The 19,147-nt window shown below is 41.8% G+C and overlaps 1 protein-coding gene across 3 annotated transcripts in view; it reads left to right on the top strand.

Annotated features, from left to right (window-relative positions):
• Positions 1 to 19,147, top strand: part of DHX57 (DExH-box helicase 57) — a 75,046-nt gene that overhangs the window by 41,711 nt on the left and 14,188 nt on the right. For all 3 annotated transcript variants that reach the window (XM_007970874.3, XM_007970876.3, XM_007970875.3), the window contains 8 exons: positions 4,522 to 4,618; positions 6,221 to 6,394; positions 6,864 to 7,064; positions 9,644 to 9,920; positions 12,376 to 12,471; positions 12,560 to 12,643; positions 15,835 to 15,969; positions 17,928 to 18,002. In XM_007970874.3, coding sequence (XP_007969065.2) covers positions 4,522 to 4,618; positions 6,221 to 6,394; positions 6,864 to 7,064; positions 9,644 to 9,920; positions 12,376 to 12,471; positions 12,560 to 12,643; positions 15,835 to 15,969; positions 17,928 to 18,002 — 1,139 coding nt within the window. The remainder of the gene's footprint in view (positions 1 to 4,521; positions 4,619 to 6,220; positions 6,395 to 6,863; positions 7,065 to 9,643; positions 9,921 to 12,375; positions 12,472 to 12,559; positions 12,644 to 15,834; positions 15,970 to 17,927; positions 18,003 to 19,147) is intronic.

Raw genomic sequence — 19,147 nt, 5'->3', positions numbered from 1 at the left:
ATTGCGCCACTTCACTCCAACCTGGGTAACAGAGCAAGACTCTGTCTCTTAAAAAAAAGTATATATATATGTATATGTATATTTATGTGGTCATAAAGAAGAGAAATGGGAATGGCTGCTTTTTTCTGCTTACACTTTAATCATTACATGGTTTTCTTTTCTTTTCTTTTCTTTTTTGCGACAGAGTCTCTGTCACCCGGGCAATGGAGGTGCAGTGGTGCAATCTCGGCTCTGCAACCTCCGCCTCCTGGGTTCAAGCAATTCTCCTGCCTCAGCCTCCCAAGTAGCTGGGACTATAGGCATGTGCCATCACACCCGGCTAATTTTTGTATTTTTAGTAGAGACGGGGTTTCACAGTGTTGGCCAGGCTGGTATCGAATTCCTGACTCAGATAATCCGCCTTAGTCGGCCTCCCAAAGTGCTGGGACTATAGGCGTGAGCCACCACACCCGGCCCATTGTGCGGTCGTCTAAAGAGACTTGTGAGCCATAAAAAATTATTTAAATTCCTTATTTTTACTTGGCAAGTAGTGAGTGTTGGCTAATGCAGTATCACTTCACTGGACTGAATATCTTGTTTCTTTTTTTTTTTTGAGACAGTCTTGCTCTGTCGCCCAGGCTGGAGTGCAGTGGCAGGTTCTCGGCTCACTGCAACCTCTGCCTCCCAGGATGAAGCAATTCTCCTGTCTCAGCCTCCCAAGTAACTGGGACTACAGGTGTGCACCACCATGTCCTCCAGCTAATTTTTGTAATTTTTTTTGTGTGTGTGTGTGTGTGACAAAGTCTCGCTCTGGAGTGCAACGGTGTGATCTCGGCTCAGTGCCTCTGCCTCCTGGGTTCAAGTGATTCTCCTGCCTCAGCCTTCCGAGTAGCTGGGATTACAGGTGCCCACCACCATGCCTGGCTAATTTTTTTTGTTTTTTCAGTAGAGACAGGGTTTCACTATGTTAGCCAAGCTGGTCTGGAACTCCTGACCTCAGATGATCCACCTGCCTTGGCCTCCCAAAGTGCTGGGATTACAGGCGTGAGCCACCGCGCCCAGCCTATGTTGTTTCATTCCAAAGGAGAAGACTATTGTTGAAAAAAATTGGCCGGGTGTGGTGGCTCATGCCTGTTATCCCAGCATTTTGGGAGGCCGAGGTGGGCGGATCACCTGAGGTCGGGAGTTCAAGACCAGCCTGGCAAACATGGAGAAACCTCATCTCTACTAAAAATACAAAATTAGCTGGGTGTGGTGGTGCATGCCTGTAATCCCAGCTACTCGAGAGGCTGAGGCAGGAGAATTGCTTGAACCTGGAGGTGGAGTTTGCAGTGAGCTGAGATCACGCCATTGCACTCCAGCCTGGGCAATAAGAACGAAACTCTGTCTCAAAAAAAAAAAAGAAAAGAAAAAAAAAATCAAGCATAGCAAAAAAATCATAAATGAAGAAGAAATGTTAGAAAATTACCTAAATTTTGTAAGCCCAGCTCCTCGGAGGCTGAGGCAGGAGAATCGCTTGAACCCAGGAGGCAGAGGTTGCAGCCAGCCAAAATTGCACCGTTGCACTCCAGCCTGGCAGCCTGGGGGACAAGTCTCAAAAAAGAAAGAAAGAAAATTACCTAAATTTAAAGCAGAGTAGATATAGTGACTAGGAAGTCAGTGACATATTTGTGAACATTAAAGATATCCCAGACAGATGAGGCACATAAAAATATAGACAAAATTTTCAATTCACATGTAATAGTATGTTTTATCATTCTTTAACTTTGTGGCTTTTTTTTCTTTGTATTTTTCTCTTTGCTTATCTTCTCTTTTAATAAATAATTTTTTAAATTTTTCTTTTTGAGACAGAGTTTCACTTTGTCACTCAGGCTAGAGTTCAGTGGCCCGATCACGGGTCACTGCAGCCCCAACTTCCTGGCTTAAGCAATCCTACAATTTCCATCAGCGTCTCGAGTAGCTGGGACCACAGGCATGTGCCACCATGCCCTACTAAATTTTTAATTTTTTGTAGAGATGGTGTCTCCCTATGTTGCCCAGACTGGTCTCAAACTCCTAGGCTCAAGCAGTCTTCCCATTTCAGCCTCTCAAAGTGCTGGGATTACAGGCATGAACCATCACACCTGACCTCAATAAAATTTTGTGGCATTTTAGCAGAGAGGATCATGGGGTATGTAATGGAAAGAACATGGATCTGATGCTAGAAACCCTAGGTTTGTGTCCAAGCTCCATGCTTACTAACTCTGTGACCTGAGTCTGAAGTTACTGAGTCACTAGTAGGGGTACTAGTAGCCTTCCTTTTTTTTTTTTTTTTTTTTTTTTTAATTGAGACGGAGTCTCACTATGTGGCCCGGGGTGAAGTGCAATGGCACAGTCTTGGCTCACTGCAACCTCCACTTCCTGTGTTCAAGTGATTCTCGTGCCTCAGTCTCCCGAGTAGCTGGGATTACAGGCGTGTACCACCATGCCAGGCTAATTTTTGTATTTTTAGTAGAAATGGGATTTCACCATGTTGGTCAGGCTAGTCTCGAACTCTTGACCTCAAGTGATCCACCCACCTCAGCCTCTTAAAGTGCTGAGATTACAGGCCTGAGCCACCATGCCTGGCCACTAATAACCTTCTCAGTGGATGGCTATGAGGATTAAATGAGATAATATACGTGAGCATTCTTTGTTACTATGAAATATTTTTTTTAAATGCTGTAAGATCTCTTTCAGCCTTCATCAGAGTTCCAGTTTTGTGATAATTCAGATTCCTCATTTATTTAGTGGGAAGGATAACTATGACTGAATAATAGGTTATGAGTTCTCTGCTGACAGATGCTTGTTTTATATCCCATTGCACTTCACATGGAGCTGACATAGGTACCCAATAAATATTTGTGGGAATAAAGGAGAGGCTGGTGAAAACAATACCATTTTTCTCCCTTAATAAAGCACAAAAGAAGGTGACTATTGTTGAGTGAGTGACTGCTCTTCACACAGAAATATACTATAATCAGTTTTCATGCTTATTTTCTTTAATGTAAAATTTAAAAGCCCATAAACTGTTAATATGATAGGGTTAGTTAATGGGCTGTCTCTAAAATATATCTGAAATTAGATTACCAGATTGGCCAGCCAGTTATAGTTTCCTTTTCTTATTTCCAGTAAAATGTTTATGGATTTTATTTATTAATAGAACAGTCTTCCTGTCTTATAAGGTTAGGAGAATACCTCTTCCTATAGAAATTTAATGTCAAGGTCAGGTGCAGTGGTGCATGCCTGTAGTCCCAACTACTTGGGAGGCTAAAGCAGAAAGATTGCTTGGGCTCAAGAGTTCAAGACCAGCCTGGGCAGTACAGTGAGACCTCGTCTCTAAAAAAATTAAAAAAGACAGAAATAGAAAGTAGCTAATGGGGCCAAGTGCAGTGGCTCACGCCTATAATTCCAGCACTTTGGGAGGCCAAGGCAGGCAGATCACGAGTCATGAGTTCGAGACCAGCCTGACCAACATGGTGAAACCCATCTCTACTAAATATACAAAAATTAGCTGGGTGTGGGGCGCGCGCCTGTAATCCCAGCTACTCAGGAGGCTGAGGCAGAAGAACTGCTTGAACCCAGGAGGCGGAGGTTGCAGTGAGCCAAGATCGCATTATTGCACTTCAGCCTGGGCAACAGAGCAAGACGCTGTCTCAAAAACAAACAAACAAAATAACCAGTGTACTGAAAAAGTGTATTTAAAGAGCTTAGCTAGGCCAGGCACAGTGGCTCACGCCTATAAACCCAGCATTTTGGGAGGCTGAGCTGTGTGGATCACTTGAGTCCAGGAGGTTGAGACCAGACTGGGCAACATGGCGAAACCCTGTCTCTACTAAAAATATAAAAAATTGATGGCGTATACCTGTAGTCCCAACTACACGGGAGGCTAAGGTAGGAAAATCACCTGAGCCTGGGGAGGTTGAGGCTGCAGTGAGCCGTGATTGTGCAACTGCACTTCAGCCTGGGTGACAGAGCAAGGCCTTGTCTCAAAAACTAAAAATTAAAATAAAAAAAAGAGCTTAGCTAATAATTCTTGGCATTATACTGATAGACATTATACTTTTCCACACCTCAGTTTTTCTGGTTATAAAAGGATAAATCTTCATTTTGTCTTTATTAAGTCAGAGAATATATAAAACATGTAATTTTTTATATCTTTAAATCCTCTGGGACTTTACAAAGAAAATAAAAATGATAGTGAAAATTTCTTTTTTCTTTTTTTTTTTTTTTTGAAAAGGGTCTCGCTCTGTCACCCAGGCTAGAGTGCAGTGGCGCAATCTTGGCTTACTGCAACCTCCGCCTCCCTGGCTCAAGCGACCCTCCTACCTCAGCCTGCCGAGTAGCTGAGACCACAGGCGAAATTCTCAGATTATTGGATATTTTGGTTAAAAACAGCTTTATAATCTATATTAGTGTTTCATTTACTTCATTTATCATATTGATTGTTTTTTAAAAACAAATTTCATTGTTTCTTTTCTGTGCCTATGCTTACCCACATATTGATTCTTTTTATATACCCAGGTGCTATACTTGTATTTTTACCAGGACTAGCAGAAATCAAAATGCTTTATGAACAGCTACAGTGTAATTCTCTTTTCAACAACAGACGTAGTAATCGGTAAGCTAATAGCTTTCTATATTCTTAATCATCCATTGCAGTTACCTGTAAAGATATCACCCTCTTTGGACCCTGGAAGAGTACAACTCTTCGAGCATACATTTGTTTATGCCAGCTGGAAATGAACAAACCTATTTGCTGCAGGAAATCAGTTATTCCCCTTTTATTAAAGAAAAATATTGACCAGGTGTGGTGGCTCATGCCTGTAATCCCAGCACTTTGGGAGGCCGAGGCGGGCGGATCACCTGAGTTCAGGAGTTCGAGACCAGCTTAACCAATGCAGAGAAACTCCATCTCTACTAAAAATGCAAAATTAGCCAGGTGTGGTGGCGGGCGCCTGTAAACCCAGCTACTCGAGAGGCTGAGGCAGGAGGAGAACAGCTTGAACCTGGGAGGCGGAGGTTGCAGTGAGCCGACATCACACCATTGCACTCCAGCCTGGGCAACAAGAGTGAAACTCCGTTTCAAAAAAAAATTCTCTTCACATAGCATAGTGACTCAGCAAATTTGCATGTAATTTTAGATGTCAGAGCCCCAGAGAGTGGGGGAGGGTGGGGGAAAGGCAGTGTTAGTAACAACACAGAAGTCCTACCATTATGAGAGAAAATCATCTTCAATAACTCTGATTCCAGGAGCAAGACACACTAGGTATGTTTTCATATTTAAGAAGAGAACTATTTGACAAACGAACACTCCCTAAAAATGTAAGAATGAAGTTTCTGAGGTTACATCATTGTTATCACCTCTCTTCTCTCTCTCTCTCTCTGTCTCTCTCTCTCTCTCTGTCTCTCTCTCTCTCTGTGTATTTTGTTTTTTTTGAGACGGAGTCTCGCTCTGTGGCCCAGGCTGGAGTGCAGTGGCATGATCTCGGCTCATTGCAACCTCCGCCTCCCAGATTCAAGTGATTCTCCTGCCTCAGCCTCCCAAGTAGCTGGGATTACAGGCTCTTCTCTGTATTTAAAGGAAGAATGATTCTTTGCTGGTTAGTTTGCACTAGGCTTGTTGCTTGTAGAATATCAATTATTTATTCCTCCTCATTATTTATTACTGAATTACACTCCAGCATTTTTCCCAAGTTGGTATGAGGTTTTTGGTTCCTAGAACTAAGTAAATATTTTGTCAAAATCAGAAAGGACTTTACCATTTATTTATTTATTTTTATTTTATTTTTTGAGACAGAATCTCACTATTGTCACCCAGGCTAGAGTACAATGGCGGGATCTCAGCTCACTGCAACCTCTGCCTACTGGGCTCAAGTGATTCACCTGCCTCAGCCTCCCAAGTAGCTGGGATTACAGGTGCCCGCCAACACACTTGGCTAATTTTTGTATTTTTAGTACAGACGAGGTTTCATCATGTTGGCTAGGCTGGTCTCGAACTCCTGACATTAGGTGATCTGCCCGCCTCAGCCTTCTAAAGTGCTGGGATTACAGGTGTGAGCCACTGTGCCTGGCCAAGACTTTACTATGTAGAAAAGCTGGGCTCTGAGTACAGATTGTGGAGAAGTTGCTAATACCTGAAGTCATAGTAGAAATTCACCCACTGTAATCCAGCTTCAGTGCTATGTGCTAGAATACTTCATGTGCTTTTATTTCCTTCCAGATGTGTTATTCACCCACTTCATTCATCTTTATCCAGTGAAGAGCAGCAGGCTGTGTTTGTAAAACCTCCTGTAGGAGTAACTAAGATTATAATTTCCACCAACATTGCTGAGACATCCATAACCATCGATGATGTTGTCTATGTCATCGATTCTGGGAAAATGAAAGAAAAGAGGTATTCCGTCTTGTGGTGATGTAAGAGAGGGGCTAAAAATGCTTCATTTAGGGAGACACAGTTGTTAATGGCTAATGCTATTAAGCTATATGGATTACTGTATGAAAAAATACTTTATGAAAACTGCACGTGGATGCGTGAGTGATTCTGTAGCCAAGAGCATGGAGCTTAACATCAAACGGGGATGAAAAGTAATAAATTGCTTTTTCTCTCTTTTTGTCATGTGATTTTATATGTGCTTGTATGAAAAAGGGTTGAATAAAGAAACTGTGTAGTTTGGGAAACTTTGCACTTGATGCCACTTAAATCAGCACTAGCTGCTCCTACCGGGGACTCAACTATCCCAGAATATACAGGGCACTGTGTCCTTCTACAGGAGGAAGCTGGTTCATCTATTCTGTCCATGCCAAGCAGTCTTGGCCACATTTTTATAAAATGACTCAATTTTGTATTTTCTTTTTCTTTATAGATATGATGCCAGCAAAGGGATGGAAAGTCTAGAGGACACTTTTGTGTCTCAAGCCAATGCTCTACAAAGGAAAGGCCGAGCAGGCCGTGTTGCATCTGGGGTCTGCTTCCATTTATTCACTAGCCATCACTACAATCACCAGCTTTTAAAGCAACAGCTACCAGAAATACAAAGAGTGCCACTGGAACAGCTGTGTCTAAGGTGACATCTGGTTTTTTGTGTTTTGCTTCCAAAAGGTCTAAATGTTTCTCACTCTATTAAGTTCCATGTTTTCCTTTTACTTCTAGAAGATATTTGGCTAAGAATGACCGCCAATAATCTCATTTATTTGCAAAGAAAAAGATCCTTAGTGTTACCTTTACCATTCCTTTTAAATTTCTGCACATAAAGATCTCTTACATTGCAGAGCGTGGCCCCAAAATAGAGCTTAAGAATATATATGTAGAGCTGGGCATGGAGGCTCACGCTTATAATCCCAACACTTTGGGAGGCTGAGGAGGGTGGATCACCTGAGATCAGGAGTTCGAGACCAGCCTGGCCAACATGGTGAATGAAACGCCATCTCTACTAAAAATACAAAAATTAGCTGGGTGTGGTAGCGCACGCCTGTAGTCCCAGCTACTTGGGAGGCCGAGGAAGGAGAATCTCTTGAACCCGGGAGGCAGAGATTGCAGTGAGCCGAGATCGTGCCACTGCACTCCAGCCTAGGCAACAGAGCGAGAATCGTCTCTAAAAAAAATAATAAATAAATAAAATAAAAATGAAATTTAAGTAAGTGAATTACTGTCAATTCATGTCTTAAAGTGAACTACATTAAGTCAGAAAAGGCAAGATACCAAAAATATACATGTTAATAAAAATGTGAAATTGTATGTTTATAAGTTGGCAACTTAAAAAGGAGCTGTATGTGAAGTAAATAAAATTTTATGTATGTTACACTTTTCTTTAAGTTGCTGATATTCGTAATTTGTTTTTTTAAAATGAGAACTCTTTTTCTGGATGAAGTTCATAATTCAAAACACTAGTTTTTGAAGAGCTATCACAAGGTAGGACACAATGCAGATTAATTTTATAAACAATGACTGTAACTTTGGGCCAGGCATGGTGCCTCATGCCTGTAATCCCAGCACTTTGGGAGGCTGGGGCAGGCAGGTCACCTGAGGTCAGGAGTTCGAGACCAGCCTGGCCAACATGGTGAAACCCCATGTCTACTAAAAAAATACAAAATTAGCCAGGTGTAGCGGCACAGACCTGTAATCCCAGCTTCTCAAGAGGCTGAAGAAAGAGAATCACTTGAACTTGGGAGGTAGAGTTTGCGGTGAGCCAAGATCACACCATTGCACTCCAGCCTGGGCAATAAGAGTGAAACTCCATCCCCAAAAAATAAATAAATAAATAAATAAACAATGACTGCACCTTCAGATGTGCGAAGGAATAAGTGGATCATTTAAAATTTTTTAATAAATGCCTTTAATTGTATAGCAGTCAGAACTATCTAAGCTATTCATGTCCAGTTTTTTATTATGGTAAGAATACTTAATATGAGATCTACCCTCTTAACAAATGTTTAATTTTACAACACAGTACTGTTAACTATAGGCACAATGTTGTACAGTAGAGCTCTCAAACTTACTCATTTTGCGAAACTGAAACTTTATACCTATTGGACAGCAACTCTTCATTTTCCCCTCATGTCCAGCCCCTGGCAACCATTCTACTCTCTGCTTCTGTGAGTTTGACTGTTTTAGATACCTCATACAAGTAGAACCATCCAGCATTTGTCTGTTTGTGACTGACTTATTTCACTTAACATAATGTCCTCAAGGTTTCATCCATGCTGTTGCATATTGCAGAATTTCTTTCTTTTTTAAGCCTGAATAGTATTCCACTGTATATATATATATACTGGACTTTCTTTATCCACTCATCTGTCAGTGGACATTTAGGTTGTTTCCATATCTTGGGTATTGTGAATAATATTACAGTGAACACAGGAGTGCAAGTATCTCTGCTCTGCAAGAATCTTTTTTTTTTTTTTTTTTTGAAACAGAGTCTTGCTCGGTCGCCCAGGCTGGAGTGCAGTGGCGTGATCTTGGCTCACTGCAACCTCCACCTCTGGGTTCAAGTGATTCTCTGCCTCAGCCCCCTGAGTAGCTAGGATTTCATGTGTGCATCACCAGCCTGGCTAACTTTTGTATTTTTAGTAGAGACTGGGTTTCACCATGTTGGCCAGGCTGGGCTCGAACTCCTGACCTCAACTGATCCACCTACCTCAGCCTCCCAAAGTGCTGGGATTACAGACGTGAGCCACTGCGCCTGGCCTCTCTGCAAGATTCTGACTTCAATTCTTCTGGGTGTATACTTAGAAGTGGGGTTGCTGGATCATATGGTAGTTCTATTTTTAATTTTTTGAGGAATCTCTATCCTGTTTTTCATAGTGGCTGCATCATTTTACATTCCCACCAACAATGTGCAGGGTTCCAAGTTTTCCACATCCTTGCCAGCACTTATTATCTTTTGTCATGAACTCTATTTCATAATTCAATCCCACCATTAAGGAAAGAAGCATTTTGAAAGTTTATAGAGAGAATTTTATTCTGAATATGAGTAAGTTTCAGAATCTGAAAGGGCTTCTGTGGTTTATTGGTAGAAGTAGAAAACACGAGATTTTAAAAATTTGTATTTAAACTTGTCAGTTATTCTCACTCACAAGAAATTATTCCTCTGTGTCATCCCACCAGAAATAAAATTGACAAATTGTTATTTTGTTTCCTTTTCAGAATTAAAATTTTAGAGATGTTTAGTGCTCATAATCTCCAGTCTGTGTTCTCTCGGCTCATTGAACCTCCACACGCCGATTCTCTTCGTGCCTCAAAAATACGATTACGAGACTTAGGAGCATTAACTCCAGATGAAAAATTGACCCCTCTTGGGTATCACTTGGCCTCTCTGCCTGTGGATGTGAGAATTGGCAAACTAATGTTGTTTGGGTCCATCTTCCGCTGTTTGGATCCTGCTCTCACCATTGCTGCCAGTTTGGCTTTTAAGTCTCCATTTGTAAGTAAACAACATTCATCTAAACTGGAGTCTCTAAGAGGATGACCATAGGTCTCTAAGGGGACCATGGGGCAATCAAGGGCATGTGAACCCCCTAAAAATTTGCTTGTATGTTAGATGTGAATTTTTTAGGGCACATCTGCATGGGAGGGAGAAGGTCAAAAATAAATTTCTGAAAAGACAAAAACAAATAAAACAAACAAAAAGATTTTTTAGGGAACAATGTCATCCAATTTGTTCTTTATTTCATTACTGTCTGCTCTTTATTCTTTCCTTCTTTCTGTTTACTTTAGTTTGCTCTTCTTTTTCTAGTGTCTTAAAGTAGAAGGTTAGGTTATTGTTCTGAGATCTTTCTTTTTTATGTAAGCATATACAGCTCTCAGTTTTTCTCTAAGGACTATTTTAGCTGTGTCCCATATGTTTTGGTTTTCCTTTTCATTCATCTCAAAGTATTTTCTGATTTTCCTTTTTATTCTCCTGTGACCCTTTATTATTTAGGCATGAGTTGTTTAACTTCTATATATTTGTGAGTTCGCAAAATTTTTTTCATTATTGATTTCTAATTTCAGTCTATTGTGGACAGAGAACATATTTGTACTATTTCAATCCTCTTTAAAATATATTGAACTTTGTTTTATGGTCAAGCATATGGTCTATCCTGAAGGGTGTTCCACGTATACTTGAGAAGAAAGGATTTTCTGCTGTTAGGTGGAGTGTCAGTCTGCCTTTTTTTTTTTTTTTTTCTTCATTTAAAAAAATCTTTTTTACTGGTCCTTTCATGATAAGCAATCTGCCTTTATTTTTATCATGGCTTATTTTATATAGTTAGGGGAATCAATGGATGTATTCATTTTCTTCAGTTTTAATGTTATATGTCATCGAATTATAAACTCACAGATCTGCAAAAAGATCTTAGTCCAGCTCCCTGACTTAACAACAAATTATAAACCAGCTGGTCCAGTGGGAGTGAGTTATCTCCATTGATTGTTGAGACTTGACTAGTCTTTAAAAAAAGAAAGAAATGATAAAACCAAGAACCCGAAGAGGTAACATAACTTGCTGGGGGTACACAGTATCAACCTTGTGAACAGGACTTCCATTGCCTTTTCCCAAATCATCTAAACCAACCTCTCGCTGACCATTTTCTTTTATTGGAATAAAGAAAGACTCATTAGAAATGTTGATGTCTGGTGTGAGGTTCCGTGGTATAATGGTGAGCATTCTGGACTCTGAATCCAGAAATGTTGATGTCTCCCTTCGTTTAGTGATCTGAAGAAAAAAAAGAGAGAGAGAGAGAAGAAGGGTTGATGTCATCCTTGGCCAAAACTGAGCACCTGTCCTTTGCTGGACTCTGTATACATAATATTAATCTCCCACATGCAATCCTTTTCCCACTGGCCTGTCTAAAAAGGAAGGAATTTTACTTTCAAGTAGAAACTAAAATTTTACTGATGTTATATTAGTTATAAGATATTTAAATATACAAAAATTAGAAGCACTATGGTTGGTTTAGAATGATTTTCAGTGGTGTTGCAGCTAGGGCATTGGTTTAGATTGCCATGAGAAACTACTGCAGCTTATGCTGGTATCTTTAGAGCCTGAGAAGGCAGAGAAATATCAATGGATTAATGAATTAGTACGTGTAAAGCGGTGAAAATTTACTTCCCTGCTGATTTTACACATTTGTAGGGAAAAGGAAGACCTGTAAACATTTGTAATAAAATAAGAGGATTCTTCCCAGTGTAGATTTTTAAGTAAAACAATAAATAAGAGTAAAACACTAGTGTGGGTATAGAAGCAAGGGAGATTCAAACATAGAAGATGAATAAGAATCTGTAAAATAAAGAACACAGATAACAGAATGTTAGGTTTTAAATGTAGCTTTAGAATGAGTGGCTCTTTGATGACTCTTGCCACTTGGAACTAAAAGACCCAGAAGAGCTTATTTTGGGTGGGCAGGCAGACTCACAGAGCAAAGACTGTGAGCTTGCCATTTACCATCATAACCGCCTTTCATTAGCTGACCCACTGATTACACTTTTCCACGCAAAATCCTTTCCCAAGGCATCTGGCTTTAGCAATAGGACAATGCCATTTGAAACCTCAGATAAAAAGTGTCCTGTAGGACCTGGGGTGTGGTGGCTCATGCCTATAATGCCAGCACTTTGGTAGGCCGAGGTGGGCCAATTGCCTGAGCCCATGAGTTCAAGACCAGCCTGCACAACATGAGACTCCATCTCTACCGAAAATTTTTAAAAATTCGCTGGCATGATGGGGCACACCTGTAGTCCCAGCTACCAGGGAGGCTGAGGCAGGAGGATTGCTTAAGCCTGGGAGATCAAGGTTGCTGTGAGCTATGATCGCACCACTGCACTCCAGCCTGGGCAACAGAACAAGACCCTGTCTTTAAAAAAAAAAAAGTGTTCTTTACATCTGATTTTCCTCCCTCCTTTAGGTATCTCCCTGGGATAAAAAAGAAGAAGCTAACCAGAAAAAGCTGGAATTTGCATTTGCAAACAGTGATTATCTGGCCCTTCTACAAGCGTATAAGGTAAGCATATGACCTAATAGCTTCGTTTTATTCCCAGTGTTGGCGCTAAAGACTGAGTAAGTTCAGTTTGATTTTCTCCAAAATTTAGGGATGGCAGCTAAGTACAAAAGAAGGTGTGCGTGCAAGTTATAATTACTGCAGACAAAACTTCTTGTCCGGAAGAGTTCTGCAGGTGAGTTGTGTCTGTGGCTTTTTCTTCATTTTGTATTAGAGTAGCTCACCAGAGGGTGCTGCGACTTTATCTTATGTGTCCTGTCTTAACATTGCAAATGTTATTTCTGGAGTATATTTGGCTTTACCAGCCAAGTAAAATGGACTCCTGCACTGTGATATCAGGCTTTCTGTGCTGAACCTTTCCACTGACCTCCTTTTCCTCTTTGTGGTGAATTTTTGTTTACTTATGTGGAGGATAGGGTAGAACATAGGCACTCTGAAGATTGCTGCTTACTGGAAGTCAGTTTTTTCAGTAATTACACCAGGGATGTTTTTTCATTTGTTTGTTTGTTTGAGGCAGAGTCTCCTTCTGTCACCCAGGCTGGAGTGCAGTGGCGTGATCTTGGCTCACTGCAACTTCCACTTCCCGGGGTCAAGCAATTCTGCCTCAGGCACCTGAATAGCTGGGATTACAGATGCATGCCCCCATGCCCAGCTAATTTTTTTGTGTTTTTAGTAGAGATAGGGTTTCACCATGCTGGCCAGGCTGATCTTGAACTCCTGACTTCGTGATCCACCCACCTTGGCCACCCAAAGTGCTGGGATTACAGGCTTGAGACACCACGCCAGGCTACACCAGGCATTCTTAACCTGAATCTCTAAGCCCCTGAAATTGTATACAAAATTGTATGCTTATGTATATGTGCGTTATTCTGGAGAGACGGACCATAGCTTTCATCAGCTTTTCAGAGGGGTCCGTGGCCATCTCTAATCCCCTTACCCTCTCCCCAAAACCAAAGAACTAATACTGAACCAGATTTTGTTATTTTTCTTACATCTATCAGAACCTACTAAGTGAATATAATGAGTATACAAGAAAATGTTTAGCCGGGCTTGGTGGCTCATACCTATAATCCCAGCACTTTGGGAGCCTGAGGATTGCTTGAGCCTAGGAGTTTGAGACCATCCTGGGAAACATGGCAAAACCCCATCTCTATAAAAAATACAAAAATCAGCCAGACCTAGTGATTTGGGCCTATAATCCTATCTACTCCAGAGGCTGAGGTGGAAGGATCACTTGAGCCTGGGAGGTCAAGACTGCAGTGAGCCATGAACGCCCTACTGTACTCCAGCCTAGGCCAACAGAGGGAGATCCTGTCTCAAAAAATAAAAATTAAAAATGTCTTATCTTCTGTATAAGGTAGACAGGGCTTCTGTCCCCTGTTGCAACAGTGTTTTAGGTGCCCTTCCAAAGTGGGATGAGGCCAGGGACTATGGCTCATGCCTATAATCCCAGCACTTTGGGAGACCAAGGCAGACAGATCACTTGAGGCCTGGAGTTCAAGACCAGCCTGGCCAACGTAGCAAAACCCCATCTCTACTGAAAATACAAAAAATTAGCTGGGCGTGGTGGCTCATACCTGTAATCCCAGCTACTCAGGAGGCTGAGGCATGACAATCACTTGAAACCAGGAGATGAAGGTTTCAGTGAGTTGAGATTATGCCATTGCACTCCAGCCTGGGCAACAGAGGGAGACTTTGTCTCAAAAAATAAATAAATAAATAAATTCCAGAGTGGTATGAGAAGCCAAAATAATGATGGCACACATCTTTGCAAAGCATATTTTACTCAAAGATTTTGGGGCCCTGCACAGTGGCTCATGCTTATAATCCCAGCACTTTGGAAAGCCAAGGCAGGCAGAACCTTTGAGCCCAGGAGTTCAAGACTAGCCTGGGCAACATGGTGAAACCCCGTCTCTACAAAAATATAAAAATTAGCCACACGTGATGGTGTATGCCTGTGGTCCCAGCTACTTGGGAGGCTGAGAATCAATAATCAAAGGAGGGGTATTTATATGTACAGGGTAATAAGAAATATTTTCTCAAGTCATTAAGATGCTTAAATATAAGATGAGGATATTTCTTTTAAATTATATTTCCTACTAAATTTATTTATTTATTTTTTGTTAGGCTATGTGTAGATTTTGCTATGATTTATGAGGTCCATCAAATAAGAGTTGCGTCTTTTCACTAAACTCCAGCTTAGATTGTAGGAATTTTTTTTTTTAAGATTTCAATTAAAACCTTGTCATGAAATAGAAACTGTGGTATATTTAACTCCTAGTTATATTATAGTATCCATATACACTTGAGACATTCCAAGAAAATACTTAAACCATCATTGAGAGACAGGGTAGTGTTGCTTAGCTTTCAGTTCCTTAAATGATTATTATCTCCTTCTCTTTGTCTGATATGCAGCCCATGTGAGAACAGTAGCCACAAAAGAAAGAAGTTTGTACTTTCTTTCTCACATTTGTGCTCAACCACTAAAAGGAGTGTCTGAATCTTAAACCACAGCCAGGCGTGGTGGCCCACGCCTGTAATCCCACCACTTTGGGAGGCCAAGGTGGGTGGATCACCTGAGATCAGGAGTTCGAGAGCAGCCCGGCCAACATGGTGAAACCCCCATCTCTATTAAAAATACAAAAATTAGCTGGGCATGGTGGCACGTGCCTGTAGTCCTAGCTACTCGGGAGGTTAAGGCAGGAGAATCGCTTGAACCCACGAGGCAGAGGTCGCAGTGAGCCGAGATCGTGCCACTGCACTCCAGCCTGGGCGACAGAGCAAGACTCTGTCTCAAAAAAAAAAAAAAAATCTTAAACCACTTAATGATGTCCCTATTCCTAGGAAAAGATATGAGCCAGCAAGACCATAAGGAAGGAGAAAGAGGAAACATTCTGCTGAGTTCCACTGAGAGCACGAACCACTCTAGGCCTGAGTAAGGAACTGAGAGGACAGGAGCAGAAATGCAAGTAGGAAAAGCTAGACAGTAGACAGTGCCGCAGCACTTGGAGTTGGAATTCCAGTCAAAACCAGCCGCATTTTTTGCTGTCCTAAGAATTTCGTGGAAAATCAGGCCTACCCAAAATCCAATGAAAGTGTTTAAAATTGTAATCTAGAGTGAAATAAATGATCCTTGGATTTACTGAATTTTTGCATTTCTGCATAACTGTTTCACTCTGCCTGCCAGTTTGTGTAAGTGAAAGCTGCTTCTTGGAAATGACCAGACAAGATCCTCTTCCTATCTGAGTGATGCTTGAGCCTCATTGCTGTCCCCTGAAATAATGCATTTTCGTAGTCACTCATTTTTGTAAGACTTAACACTGTTATGCTGATGCCCTTGCTTAAAAGTTTTTCCACTTTTTTTAGGAAATGGCCAGCCTCAAACGACAATTCACGGAGCTGTTATCGGATATAGGGTTTGCAAGGGAAGGGCTCAGAGCAAGGGAAATTGAGAAAAGGGCCCAAGGAGGAGATGGTGTCTTAGATGCCACAGGAGAAGAGGTAAAGAATGTGGAGTTGGTTCTTGTTTCTCTTTGATTAGCACCTAAATACGATCTTAACCTGAGAACATTGTAGACATTCTTCACTTAAGCCTTATGAGCAGTGGGTTAATAGCATTCTTGATTTTCTACTTTGCGCAAATAAATATCAGCTGACCTGGCACAGTGGCTCATGCCTATAATCCCAACACTTTGGGAGGCTGAGGCAGGTGGATTGCTTGAGCTCAGGAGTTCGAGACCAGCCAGAGCAACATGGTGAAACCCCACCCCCACCCCCATCTCTGCAAAAAAATTAACCAGGCATGGTGGTGTACTACCTGTCGTCCCAGCTACGTGGGAGTGTGAAGTGGGAGAATGATCTGAGCCCAGGAAGCAGAGGTTGCAGTGGGCTAAGACTGAGACACTGAACTCTAGCCTGGGTAACAGAGCTAGACCCTGCCTCAAAAAAAAAAAAAAGCAAAAAGTATAAAAAAATTTTTTTAAGTGTCAGCTAACACCCATAAGAATAGAGGGGGCTGGGCACAGTGGCTCATGCCCACAGTGGCTCATGCCTATAATCCCAGCACTTTGGGAGGCCAAGATGGGCAGATCACCTGAGGTCAGAAGTTCGAGACCAGCCTGACCAACATGGAGAAACCCTGTCTCTACCAAAAATACAGGCATGGTGGCACATGCCTGTAATCCCAGCTACTCGGGAGGCTGAGGCAGGAGAATCGCTTGAACCCGGGAGGCAGAGGGTGTGGGGAGCTGAGATCACGCCATTGCATTCCAGCCTGAGCAACAAGAGCGAAACTCCATCTCAAAAAAAAAAAAAAAAAAAAAGAATAGAAGGTTTTCTGCTCATTGTTGCTGTTGTTTTTGGTTTTTAAATTTCATGCTGCTGCTTGATAAATTCATAAAAGGTAGAATAGACTTCCAGTACAATTTTCTTAAATCAGGCCAGCATTTTTTCTAACACAGGACAGTTTTTTTCTATAACTATAGGAAGAGCACTTCTGTAAGATGAACCTGATGCCCCTGTGTTCCAAGTGCAGTTAGCACTTCCTGGAGATTCTGAACATCTCATAAACCAGAATTTTTTTCTCCATTTATACTTAGGAACACTGGCTTTGTAACTGCTTTGCAAAAGTCTAGAAAGTCATTGTAGGCTCCTTGGAATGGGTCCAATGTGACTGTGGTCCAGTAGATTTGTTTTTTACTTAGAAATAATTTTTCTAGCAAAGAGATAGAAATTAGATGCTCTTTTTTTGCTTTAAGGTAGAGACCAAATATAATAAAATGGTAAATTCTACAGCACAGACATAACCCTATTAGAGCCAGACACAGTGGCTCACGCCTGTAATCTCAGTACTTTGAGAGACTGACACAGGCAGATCACTTGATGTCCAGAGTTAGAGACCATCCTGGCCAACATGGTGAAACTCCGTCTCTACCAAAAATACAAAAATTAACTGGGCGTAGTGGTGCACGCCTGTAATCCCAGCTACTCGGGAGGCTGAGGCAGGTGAATCGCTTGAACCTGGGAGTCAGAAGTTGCAGTGAGCCGAGATGGTGCCACTGCACTCTGGCCTGGGTGACAGAGCAAAACTCCGTCTCAAAAAGAAAAAAAAGAGGCCGGGCATGGTGGCTCACGCCTGTAATCCTAGCACTTTGGGAGGCCGAGGCAGGTGGCTCACCTGAGGTCAGGAGTTCAAGACCAGCCTGATCAACGTGGAGAAACCCTGTCTCTACTAAAACTACAAAATTAACTGGGTGTGGTGGCACATGCCTGTAATCCCAGCTATTTGGGAGGCTGAGGCAGGAGAATCACTCGAGCCCAGGAGGCGAAGGTTGCAGTGAGCCGAGATCACGCTACTGCATGCCAGCATGCCAGCCTGGGTGACAGAGCGGGACTCCGTCTCAAAACAAAAGAAGAAATAGCCATATTACTTGTTAATTAATGCTGTACTTTTCTCATAGGCAAACTCAAATGCTGAGAACCCCAAGCTGATATCAGCAATGCTGTGTGCTGCTTTGTATCCAAATGTAGTGCAGGTAACAAAACATTTTTCCTAGATCCTTCCATTTTTTGTTTGATTTGTAGCCAAGTGATGTAAGTTAAGATGTGCATATTAATCATCCTAAAGAGATAGATACACATGTGTATGCACACACACACCCCTTTTTAAACTTAGTATACGTTTTCACTCCTTCAGTTCCCCAAATCTGTTGGGATACATTATTCAACAACACATTTATTGTATAAAATTTTTAATCCTTCTGACATATGATATTCCAAAAATTAAAATAGACATAAATGTCAGTTGGCCAACCTATATGTAACTAACTTTCTATGTTAGTTGGAAACTTGATTCAACTACAGTTTATCTTACACCCTCTACTCTGGACTAAAAGTAAATAGCCAGGCATGGTGGCTCACGCCTGTCATCCCAACACTATGGGAGGCCGAGGTGGGCAGATCATGAGATCAGGAGTTTGAGACCAGCCTGGCTAACATGGTGAAACCCCCTACCTACTAAAAATACAAAAATTAGCTGGGCGTGGTGGTGCGTACCTGTAATCCCAGCAACTCAGGAGGCTGAGGCAGGAGAATTGCTTGAACTCAGGAGGCAGAGGTTGCAATAAGCCAAGACCATGCCACTGTACCCCAGCCTGGGCCACAGACTGAGACTGTCTCAAAAACAAACAAACAAGTAAATAATAAGGGCCAGGTGCAATGGCTCACGCCTGTAATCCAAGCACTTTGGGAGGCCAAGGCGGGCGGATCGCCTGAAGCCGGGAGTTCGAGGCCAGCCTGACCAATATGGAGAAACCCCATCTCTACTAAAAATACAAAATTAGCCAGGCATGGTGATGCATGCCTGTAATCCCAGCTACTCAGGAGGCTGAGGCAGGAGAATCGCTTGAACCCAGGAGGTGGAGGTTTCGGTGAGCTGAGATCACGCCATTGTACTCCAACCTGGGCAACAAGAGCGAAACTCCGTCTCAAATAAAAATAAAAAATCAGTGCTTTGCCATAAGACTACCTGTGGCCAGACTACTGGAAACGCTACCTGAGTGTGCTCTTGGACTTTTACCTGAGTTTTGATTATTCATCCCTAACAAGGCACCATTTTCCCCAAAGAGTTTGAATTTGGCAGAATACTGAATCATTTTTCAAAGCCTTCACTTTTTTTTAT

This window comes from Chlorocebus sabaeus, chromosome 14 (genome assembly GCF_047675955.1).
Source record: "Chlorocebus sabaeus isolate Y175 chromosome 14, mChlSab1.0.hap1, whole genome shotgun sequence".
Taxonomy (NCBI): Eukaryota; Metazoa; Chordata; class Mammalia; order Primates; family Cercopithecidae; genus Chlorocebus; species Chlorocebus sabaeus.
Note: the sequence above shows the minus strand (reverse complement) of the source record. Positions and strands in the feature narration are given on the sequence as shown.